The 12,095-nt window shown below is 39.3% G+C and overlaps 1 protein-coding gene across 2 annotated transcripts; it reads right to left on the reverse strand.

Annotated features, from left to right (window-relative positions):
• Positions 1-91: 91 nt before the first annotated feature.
• LOC145480731 (uncharacterized) lies at positions 92-11,999 on the reverse strand. 2 transcript variants are annotated; one of them, XM_081459047.1, is made up of 14 exons: positions 11,749-11,999; positions 11,517-11,622; positions 10,158-10,184; positions 8,237-8,354; positions 7,779-7,882; positions 7,602-7,698; positions 7,145-7,241; positions 6,909-7,005; positions 6,393-6,462; positions 5,377-5,462; positions 4,316-4,352; positions 4,068-4,193; positions 3,092-3,249; positions 92-2,935 (listed from the first exon to the last, which is right to left on the reverse strand). In XM_081459047.1, the coding sequence occupies exons 1-14, from the start codon at positions 11,866-11,868 to the stop codon at positions 1,704-1,706; spliced, it is 2,475 nt and encodes an 824-aa protein (XP_081315173.1). In that variant the 5' UTR covers positions 11,869-11,999; the 3' UTR covers positions 92-1,703. The 2 variants fall into 2 exon arrangements, with proteins under 2 accessions (XP_081315173.1, XP_081315175.1); XM_081459049.1 differs by lacking the exons at positions 11,517-11,622; positions 11,749-11,999 and adding an exon at positions 10,464-11,499 and having other exon boundaries at positions 10,158-10,347.
• Positions 12,000-12,095: the final 96 nt, after the last annotated feature.

A 12,095-nucleotide genomic window follows, 5' to 3' on the forward strand; every position in this document is an offset into this window, starting at 1 on the left:
AGCAAACACTGCTCAGTCATGTGACCAACATCCAACAAGGAGCCATTTCGAAGTTTTGGCGCGAGCGCGCTGTCGTTACAGAGGGAAGGCCAAAATATGAACTTTGGTGCTGTCTTAATAAGTCTTATTTCACAGGCAGCCTCATGCATGAGTGGTCGAAATACTCGAAATTTCCGTCATAGCTTAGTTACATTTCATGGTGACACTATACATTATATATAAACCCCGGGAGGGGGTCGGGGGAGGGGCGGGGAAGTAGTCCCGTAAATTTCGGATAGGTGTCTCCCTTATAACCCATATAAGGGAGTACCCCGTCGGTACACATAAACCATAGTCCCTATTTGGCGCCAAAAGATGCTCGGATATTTGTCCGCGGACATTGTCTGTTCCAAGAAGCGAACTGTGAGCTTTGAGGAACAGATAATGTCCAAAGACAAACATGCGAGCATATTTTCATTGTTTTTTTTGTTGTTAAAGTGAGCTAGATTTGGGTGAGGGTTTGAGGAATTTAGCAACGAGGTTCCAATTTGAGCATTGCATTCCGTGTAGTGTACTTTTCCTCCTTTTTGTCAAGTTTATATCTCAGCACGTTGGACAATTCTCTTCCTTAATTTCCCATAAATGATCAATTTTTAAAACAAGACCTCCGTCGCATTTTTTTAATGTTATGACCCTAACCTTTAACACATGATAGCGCATTGCAGACAATTTGGTCAGTACTGCTTTCAAGGGCAAGCGAATTGACGTATTTTTGGTTTGAGGACGGTATAGGGGTTCATTGAAGAATTTTTATCGCATTTTTTCAGTACAAATGGGGCAGGGGAACTAATTTCCCAGAGGTCATTGCGAGCTTCCTTGTAGCATATGTGAGTTGCCTCAACTTATCGCGGCTTTAATTTTTTTAATTACTTTTGTACTGGGATAAATATTTCTGTATTGGGATAAATATTTTTGTATTGGGATAAATATTTTTGTACTGGGATAAATATTTTTTTTTTTGGGCCACCGTACCTTTGTCAATAGGAGTTGAACAGGGAATGCTTTCTTCAACCCTGATTTTCTCTGAAACGTTTACGTGTCTCATTCATGCCACAAAGTACTCAATTTCACGGAATAACAACAAACTACCAAAGTGGGATTTTGGAGCCCACCAGGATCTTTGAGCATGAACTTTGCTGTGTTTACTTCATCTTTTAAAATTTCATCCGAACAATGTTAAACCTTTCAAAGACTATTGGTGTAATCGCTAGACTCAATAAACCGTACACCAGTAATTTGTTAATTTTTTATGATTTCATGACTTCTGAACACTGATGGTATGTGTTTAGTCAAGATTTACGCCAGTGAGATAATCGACTTTACAACAACTCTTAGAGGTTTTTCAATGTCTTTTTCTGAAAGTTGTCCATGTAGAGATACAGACATGTGACCAATTTCTCATAGTGAACGAAACACTCTTTGTAAAAGTTTCAGTTTTATGTAGTGAACAAGATCTGTTAAGGAATTCAATCGAAGTCATTGGTGCCCGTAATGGTGAGTCAGCGACAGACCATAGAAGTGGGAGCTATTGAATGTCTGCTATAGCGAGGTATCCACATGGCAGGAGTTAACATTTTCATGAAAATGTTTCCAGTATGACTAATTCATAACATCCCTAATATTATTTGCATGAGACAGTCTGTTTTCAAGTTTTTTTTCAGTTGTTAATCATCTAGTACTATAACTGTAGGTTCTAAAGGAATGGGCCTCCTGGGAATGTGGCACTTCTCAGCACTGCTTTGTTGCTGCTTGATCTGTGTATTTTCACTTCCAAGAGGTGCAAGAGTCATTAGAGTTACTCTTTTAGGTTGTGCTTGGTCATTGGTCATTGCAAATTGATTGATTTTGTTATTTTCCTTGTCAATGAGAGATGTTATGGATTGTGCCTTGGTTTCCATGGGAACAGGTGTGAGTGCCACTCTTCTTGGCTGAGAACTGCCGATGGGTTTCTCCGCTAAAATCGGTTGAATCACAGAAGGCTCTGTATTTGTGCAACTTGATGCAGCACTCTCGTTGGGTTCTTTTTGCTGAGGAACCTGTTGGTCTACAGAGGTATCATGCTCTTTGTAACCTGGCCTAGAACATGTTTCTGCTGACTGGCTTGGTTGTGCTGTTCCACTTGTGTGGTCTATACCAACATCAGTGGTTAGAGTGGTTAGTGACACTCTCCTTGGTGTGGTACTAGGTATGATTTGGGGGGTAGCGGATGTTTGCGGAGGGCTGGTATCCCTTTTTGTAGCATCAACTGAAGATGTTGATGAGACAGTGTGTCCATCCCCATTGGATGAACATTTGCAGTCCATTGCATTTGAAGTCTGTACGTGTCCAGGCACCAAGTTTGGTTCCTGTATTGAAGTTGTTGTGTTGTTTGTGGATGTGCTAACCACTGGTGTCAGAGCTATATGCCTAGGAGTTACCTGGGCAGTGGGTTTGTTTTTGTCAAGGCTTTCATCCAATTGGCTTTTTGCTACTGGCATGAGTGGGACATGCCTAGGTGTAATCTGACTTCTTTCATTGACCATGGGAGAACTGCTTGCATTTAACTGTCCTTGAACTGGTGTTAAGGTCACCCGTCTGGGGGCAGCTGGGCTTGTCTGTAATCCTGCAACGTTTGTAACTGGCTGGATGTTCTGCAAGTGACCAGGAGTGGCCTGGCTACCTGATCCTGGTACAGTTGGATTGATAGATGATGGCTTAACAGGGGCTGATGTCAGTGTGATTCTCTTGGGGGTCACTTTGCTGGCAGGTTTAGTTGGTGTGATCTTCATTGGCACAGTAAACATGCTTATCCTACCAACTGGTTCTTTCTTGGTTATAGTCTGAGGCTTGTCCACCTTTTCCTCATTGCTGTCTTTTTCTGCAGATGAGGTTGATGTTGGCTTTTTAGCGATTTTACCTGTACAAACACAAACAAAAGGGTAAGATTTTGACACAAAATAGTTAGGTATGAGAAACAGAATTTAATTTAGTTGCAATCCTTTCCACAAGAATGGACTAATATAGGCAATAGTTTTCAAAAGTTGTCATATACCACAAGGTTAAGTGTGATTACCTGGAGTATCAGAATTTTGTGGCAATGGAGAGCTGCTTCTTTCCAACACTTGTTTGACCGACAGGCTGTAAGGCACACCAAGCTCATCTCTTTTAAAGTGAACAATGGAGCAGTAGCCATCAGAAGAAGAAACTACAAGCATGCTTCCATCGTTGGACCTTAAGATAATGACACAACCATTTCAATGAATTGTAATAGCTATTATAATAATTATGACTGAGTGTGAGCCAAGTAGCAAGTAGATTATTTTACTAATATTATTCCAGGTAAAAGCCCAGTTTATGTTGATTTTGTGGAGAATTTCTATCCAATAGACCTTTTTAGCCTAGGTGGTTTGTTTTCCTATTTCAAACCACAAGATATTCTCTCTAGACAATATTATTCTTTTATCCATTTAAAATTTATTCATTCCTAGACACCCGATTATTTGAAAATTTGACAGCAAGACTTTTCAAGAGTGTTATCACATGGTCTGAAATGGTCCAACAAACCAGCCAAGCTAAAAAGATCTATTAGCAGAAGGGTACAGCATTTTAAATAAACAGACTGACATAAATACTACCATTGGCACCATAATGGGAGGTGCCGTGGCCTAATAGTTAGGGTGCTGGACTCTGGATCGAGCAGTCTGGGTTTGAGCCCTGATCAGGGTCATTGTGCTGTGTTCTTAGACAGGATGCTTTACTCTCACAGTGCCTCTCTCCACCCAGGTGTGTAAATGGGTTTCAACTAGAAATTTAGTGCTGTTTTGTGATGGACTAGGTTCTCATCCAGGAGGGAGTAGAAATTCTGACTTCATGCTACTGAACAAGAGAGAAAGGGAGTGGCCTGACCAATGATAGGCATGCAAAGTGTGTTAAGAGTCAAGAATACATGACCCTTGCACATGTTGCAGCCACATACCCTGGGTAATGGTTACTCTAACATTAGAGGGTTGCCATGTGTGAAGAGAGAATTATCACCAGTAAGTACATACCAGGCCACATCAGTAAGAGCTGCATAGTGAATACTGCCAATGTAGCCAAATGGAGCTGTCTGTTGAGTGTCATACAGCAGGATTGAGTCCAATGTTGCCACAGCAAACACCATACGGTACGGCAACCTGCAATGGGAAAGCAGTTTTAGGCTAACATCACAAGTCAGTCAGGTAAGGGGACATTCAAGTCTAGTAATCTAAAATACAATTATAACAATGTATGTGTAAATCATTAAAAAGGAACTTACTTGAAAAGACTCTTTGCAGACTTTTCTTCACTTTTGGCTGTGAGATAAAAGCAGTAATTCACTGTCAACATCGTGATTAATATGTTTATAACACAGTTGAACCCTGCTATCTCAAAATCAGGCCATTTTCCCTTAGATATACCTTTTTGGTCTTGTTTAACTGGCTATATTGAACTCCTGCTATCTAATATATATTAGAAAACAGTCCTAAGAAAATAAGCGTGCTGACTGGTTAAATATCGTGTTTCTATAACTCGATGGAAACACAGAACTAGCACAAGCTGTTGATGTAATGATGGTGCGAGCAAAGAGAATTAACATTTTGATGATCAGAGTCAACAGTTGTTTTCCTTTTTTTGTCACGGTGTTTTCTAAAAGAAATAGAAAACACGTTCTCCGTGTTTCTATCAAGTTATAGAAACACTCGTGAAAGTTTGGGAGAACTTGAAAAAGCTGTGGAAACACTCGCCTGTGGCTCGTGTTCCCACAGCATTTCTCGTTCTCCCAAACTTCCACTCATATTTCTATAACTCGATAGAAACACGGTACGTGTCTTCTATTTCTTAAATAAGCTTTATTTATCCTCCATCTTACAATGGATTAACATAATTTAAAGGGGAATACATATATAGTGAATTACTAGTAAGTCAAATTACTTGTAAGGCCAGTAAAAAACAGATCATAAAAGAGAAGTCTTGCAGCTCTTGTTAAAAACGAGTTAGTATGTCTTGCGTTCCTGACAAACAAACCAACAGCGTGAAAGTGGTGTTTATGATGTTGCCTCACTTAAATCGTGATGCGCAAGTCTAGTAACAAGTTCTAAATCTGTTCTATTAATTTCTTGTAACATTGTTTTTGGAGATTTATGTACATAGAGAGGATCTTTTATACTCATGTGATGAGCTTGAATTGTTCATGGACTCGCTCTATACATTTCAAGTACAATTTGGACACTGATCACAATTTCAATTGAAAGAATGAGTTAAAAATTTAGAGGGTTCCTTTCCTTTTCTAACATAAGAAAAAAGTGAAAAAGGAGGTAGGTAAGAGGCAAACGTTACCATTATCTTGTCTTAGCTCAAAAAGGATTGGGCAACAGCGCACTGTCACGGTGGCCTTTTGAGGACTTGGAAGATAGAGGACTGGCCTGTAACAAAAATCAAATATCACTGATGTGAATAAGAAGCTGTTACAACCACAAACAAGATTCCTAAAATAAACTAACTTCTCCAGTTTACATTAAATGTGAAATGGAGCTATTATATGGATATATTATGGATAATAATTTTATTATTTTACAGTTAGCAATGTTAACATTGAAATAGATAGGGAAGAGCATTTCCATGGATCTCTTAATTTGTTGTACCTGAAAAGCCCTGTTGGGGAGCATCAATAAAGTATTTATAAAAGAAGTCCTCATACTTTGTTCTAAAATCTTTGAGGCTCAATCAATGGCTCCTGTTCATTGTTTCAAATAATCCACGAAGAAGTTCTTGAAATTAAATTATGAATGATCTTGAATGCCCGAGGGTTGGGTAGGGTTGGGGACTCCTATATAAAAGTGACAGGGGTACTTTCTAGGGGTTCGATAGAAAATTTTTGAATGAGCAATCCCCTTCAATTTTATATGGGAGTTCCCTCTGGGCTTGAATGGTTGGTCCCTGGTCTGTATCTGTCTTAGTTGTCTACTAACTTACCTAGAATAACATTAACATGTTCTGTTTAATAGTTTATAAAATCTTTCTAAATGTTCATAACAACTTGGGTAGTGTGAAGGTGAATTAATCAACATGACATGAGCGTGGGACAAAGAAAAATTCTGAGTCCCCAACAGAAATCGAACCCATGACCTTCTGAACACCGGGCGGGCGCTCTGGAGTGCTCGAGAGTGCCTGCCCGGTGTTCGGGAGGTCATGGGTTCAATTCCTGTCAGGGACTCAGAATTTTTCTTTGTCCCACGCTCGTGTCATGTTCATTAATTCACCTTCACAACTTGAGTAGATAAACTATGTGTTGAAACTGTCAACTTGAAGGTACTGTACTCCAGTTTTACTGTACATTCAGTGGAGACACTCACTTGTTAGGTGATGCACGCGTGAAAACATAAGTTGTATTAACCACCTGATCACCAATATCAAGTCTGCCAGCTGTCAATCAAAATCGAATAGGACAAAAATAAGAATCGCAGTAATGAAATCTTGGTTATAATGAATTCAGATCATGTGTACTTAAGGCATGATATTTAGTGAGGAAGAGACATCAGCCCTAGCTAGTTTTCATGCAGGTCCTCTGTCCTGGCATCCACAGTTGAGGGTCTATTGACACCTCGTCGACACTCAATCAACATGTCGACCGACACTCAATCAACACTTGGCTGACCAACTCATATGCGTCGATCTAAAATTAATCAACTCAGGACCAAATGTCAACCGAGATGTGGATTGAGTCTTGATTGAGATGTTGATCGAGGATCGCCTGAGGGTATCCATCAATTCTCGACCGTGGATGCCTTTGGTACTCATGATCCTCGAAATCAAAAGTAAATTTTATTTAGTTATTTTCCATTGTTTATTATTTGATAATGACATCTCACCTGGGACTATAAGCAAAGAGCCATCGGGTGAATAACTTGGTCGACGGAAAAAGGATGGCATGGTCTCATCATGAAACATTTTTCCTTGCTTAAAGAGCTAGAAATTGAACAGCAGAAAATAATTTTATTTTTGCTGAAAACAGAGACACAGACTATCTTAAATCTCATCTCTTTTTGAAACATTGGTGACTGGTCACATTTTAATTGAGGGGAAGGGTGAAGGTGGTATATTTTACCTCTCCATTTTCAGCCATCTTTTGAGATGCATTGACCAATAGCTTGGTTATGTTGTAACAACAGCGATATGAATTGGGATTGTACAGCCTGCAACTCCTGCAAAATAGAACAATATAAAAGAAATAAATTATAATAAAAAAGCATAATTATATACCTTTAAATTCTGATAATTAGTACAAGGCTTATATTTGTTAAAAAGGTTTTTAATGGTGGGCTATTGATAATCGCAGGGTTTATTAGAGTTTTTCATTTCAACAGTTTCTACAGCCCCTGCTTATTTGCAAGAATTTAAAGAAAAAAAAAAACTTTTAAGTTTGAAAGATATGTTTCGACAGAACCTACTACCATCTTCAGTTGACTGATATACAAAGCGTTTTGAAAACTATAAGTTTGCTTATTATGATTCTCCTTGCTTTTCCTTTATGGGTATGGAATAAAATTCCAACATGTAATTACCTGTCACTGGAATTTGTCACCACATATTGACCGAGTGGATCCCAGCACACACCTTGGACGTAATGTTTGTGATCCTTTAGAATGATGAGCTTTTGACCTAACAGAAATTAAGGATGACTGTAAGTCTGCCGTCTTTTAGTAGATTAGCAATGAGAATCCTGTAGAAAATGTAGACACCTTTCAAAATATCCCAAATAATGGCACTGTTGTCGACAGATCCTGAGATAAGGTTGCTGCCATCTGGAGACCAGCATAGATCATAAACATCCTCTATGTGGCCTCTACAAAAAAGAGACAAACATGCATTAAATTGTCTGTATTTTGAAAGGAAGACAACATTCAGCTGACACCCCTGGGTGCAAATTGATTTAAAATTTGTGTGGTTTTGTTTGATGGTAAAAATCCTGTTTGGGAATTTTAGAGGTCACATGACACCTGATATTAAGCTATACTTTTAAAGCTCAAAGTCCTCAAATTATCATCAGGAAATACACAAGTAAATTCTCAATTCTCAAGTAGAATGGAAAATGTTTATAAGAGTTTTGATCATTATTATCGGAAAGCAAAAGTGTTTCCATAATTACTTGTAAACTATTATCAGGAAAACACCAAGAGTCTAGACAAACTTATTTTACCTCAGAGCTTTGTGAAAGGTCCAAGATTCCTTGTTTTGTACGTCGTCCGTTTCCATAAATATGTCATTAGTATTCTGATCAGGGGAATTATTGAGCTTCCATAGAATAATCATAGAGTCTAATAGTAAAACGAGACATAAAAATAACGAGAAATCAAAAATAAATATTGCTAATTATCAAATACCTGTATTACAACGCATGACCTGTGAGGACTTACATGTAGGTAGGTAGGTAAAACTTTATTTACGCAGGGTGGCCCATTCAGCACAGTGGCTGGTATCCAGAGGGGCCCTGCTAAATACAATTTCTAAAAATATAAAATGTCTAATAGTTTAAAATAGTTATAAAAATAGAGTTAAAAAAAACTAATGTCTAGTAGTTGAAATAGTTATATAAAAAGAGTTTAAAAAATTGAAACGAGTTACAAGCATGAACTGTTAGGGAAAAAAATAGATATCATAAATTAGATGCTATAAATAAAATGGGCTTTAACAAGATTTTTAAAAGAGGAGAGTGATACAGCTTGTTGGATTTTACAAGGTAGTGAATTAAAAAGGGCTGTGCCAGAAAATCTAAAAGTACGTTTGCCAAGGCTAAGTTTGGGTTTGGGTAGATGGAGGTCAGCCTTCCTTCGAGTGTTGTAACCATGTACATTGTAGTTCCTAATGAAATAGTTACTTAAATACTGAGGAACTAAGTTATGCAAACATTTAAAAACTAAAACACATTTGTGGATTTTACGGTTGGTTTCTAAGTCAGTCCACCCTAAAACATTAAAAGTATCTCTAGAAGAGTCACGCTTGAGAATGATACGGGCAGCACGGTTTTGCAACCGCTGCAGACTTTTGCTGGAGCCAACAGACAGTTCACCCCAAGCAGTGTCAGTATAACTTAAGATTGGCTCAATGAGGGTATTGTAGACACACTTCGCTGCTTTAAGAGTGAGGCAAGATCGTATGCGTGCTAGAAGTCCTAGACGCTTATTAACTTTTTTACAAGTAGTGTCTATATGCTCTTTCCAGTGAAGCTGTTCATCGAGCATAGTCCCAAGGTAAGAGAACTTCGTCACTCTCTCTATGTCCTTGCTTTGAATCTGCAGGACAAAGTCTGAGGTGGTTTGCAGCAGTTGTCTTGTTCCAAAGAGTAACCCTTTGGTTTTGCTCTGGTTTAGTATTAGCTTACTGTTCACCAACCACTGCTCAACACGGTTGAGGTCTTCTTGTAAATTTTCCCTGACGTTGCTAGCCTCAGATCCAGAATAATAGATAACAGTGTCATCCGCATACATGCTAATCGACGAGTGCAGTAAACATTGAGGCAAATCGTTTATGTGTATCACAAATAATAGAGGCCCCAACAAGGAACCCTGAGGAACACCGAAGTCGAGAGGAAGGCTGGATGATAACTCCTTTCCATATTGAACATGTACTTAATGATAGCAAAAAGTACCATCCGGTCATCCAGGACAAGTGGATTCTCTTTCTGGGCAAGTAACTTTTTCATTCTCACTTGCCACACAGGCAAGGGATCAGGCAAGTCACCTACCAACTAACTAAGACTTGCCCAGGACAAGCAAGCTGGAATTCATCAATTTTTTTTCAGCCCAGTGGGTAAGGGAGGAGCAGTCAGGATAAAATAAGTCTATAAAAAACCAAAGTGGCCCATACGATGATACCACTGGCCAGAGCATATCCCAGTTTTCACACCACGAAGTGAGCAGAAGCATAAACTATACTTGTTCTCCCCCCTGGATTGAATGTTGGTCCATTGTGAGGTTTTGACTCAACATTAAATTTGTTGCTACATATTTATACACCTGGTTGGAGGGGCACATGTTAACCAAGAATTATTGACGGCTGAGGGGAGAACAAGGGGCAGGGGTAGAGTATTGTTCATTCCATACAAATTAAATCAGACTTACCATCTCCACCGGAAGCTAGAATTTCTTCTGTTGAAATGACAAATAAACATGCAGTTATATATGTCAGTTGTGTGAAATCTAGAGATAGAATACATACCAAGCATCATGCTTTTGGTGCAAGACTCACTCTTTTTAACTCAGGGTACATTGCTTTGGGGTGATCTGGATCAGGATCAGTGATCCAAGATCACTCAGATCATGCTACATCAAAGGAACCAATGAATCCGTGACCAGAGTGGATTCATCGGTTCCTTTGATGCACCATGATCTGAGTGATCTTGGATCACTGATCCTGATCCAGATCACCCCAAAAGAATGCACCCTCAATAATCTTGGGCTCCCATTTGTGATGTTCCCCTCTGGCATTTGAGACATCAGTAGCCAGACATGGAAGTCTCAAGCCAGACCAAAGGAAGTACTTTGTATGTTTCAGAGATGCCAACCTCTGGAGATCTAAAATCTGAAGATTTTTTTGCCAGACACCACCCCCCACCCCCCTATCCCCTCCAAAAAAAAATCTATCAACCCCCCTCCCCCATCAATCCAATCCCCCCTAAAATGACCCCATTCCCCCCCTACCCCATTGTAAATCTTACTATCACTCACGAAATGGTACGCAGGGGCGGGAAATTAGCGGGAAAACCAGGAGACTTTTGTCCTGGTTCGTTATTGGTTAAACAGAGATCCAATCAGGCATTCGGTTATATGGCTGATATAATGAAGAAAGCCTTTGTTTATTTTCTGTCGACGTGTGGTTGAAAGTCAACGATGCAAAAACATGCATCAAGAAACGGTGAAACAAGTTGAAAAACCCGAAATTGTATCAATTTATGGATACGATTTCAGCCTTAGTGGAGCAAGGTCTTTGAAAGGTTCAAAGTCAGTTTTTATGCGGGAGATTTGGTGACCCGTATGGGAGATCAGGAGATTCGTTTCGTATCCAGGAGACTCCTGGATAATCCGGGAGAGTTGGCATGTATGATGTTTGTATATTCGCTTGATTAGCTTTGGATCTCATTTTTGTCCTGTTCCCTTGCCAGGACCCCAGTACATTTTGCACCCTAAGATCCCTAGCTGGTTCTAAATTGAAAGTCACCAAATTTCATGGCTCGCTGATCAAATCTGATTGGCTGAAGAATCTGAGCATTCGGTGCGTTCAAAAAATCAACTTCAGCTAGATGTTCTGACCTCTGGCTATTTGGCTAACATAATTTCGTCTGAATGATTATCCATTTGCTAATTTCTCCTCGAATATCAAAACCAATTCATGGAAGCAGCTTTAATACGAGAATAAAAAATCTGGTCATCATTTTCTCCCAGAAAACCAGTAGAGAAAAATCAAGGTTTGGGTAAGCTTACCTTTAGGTGAAAATTTCACCACGTTCACAGCCTTTGTATGGCGACTCAAATTGGCTAAAAATTCGATTTTTGTATGCTGATCTTCACTGGAAATTATCGACCAGATCTGTGTGGGAATAAGAAAAAGATCTAAAATAAAACGCTTCGTATAGAACAGTCACGACAAAACACAAAGGAAAATGCACCATTAATTTTGTGAAACAAGTTTTGGACGTTTTTCGATCGATCCTACCTTGACATCGTTATCTGCTCCAGCGGAAGCAAGTCGCCATGTTGATCCTACTTTGCTAAAATCAACGCTCAAGATTGGCTCTTTTCCATGCCAAGCGATTTCTGGAGTATCCAACCTCATGTTTGAACGCTATAAAGAAGGCAATTTAACCCTACGTTTTGATAAACTGTCAGTTTTGTAGTAATAAAACAAGAAAGAACGACCGATCAAAACCTGCACGCAGCTCGTCCCGCAAAACAAGTTCTACTTTCCCGCCACAAATCGTAGCACCATATTTGGACAGACTCGTCGATACTCGTGTTTTCGGTATCTCCAAATTTGGAAGTTCTCGGATGCGACGAAAAAAC

This window comes from Orbicella franksi, chromosome 3 (assembly GCF_964199315.1).
Source record: "Orbicella franksi chromosome 3, jaOrbFran1.1, whole genome shotgun sequence".
NCBI lineage: Eukaryota > Metazoa > Cnidaria > Anthozoa > Scleractinia > Merulinidae > Orbicella > Orbicella franksi.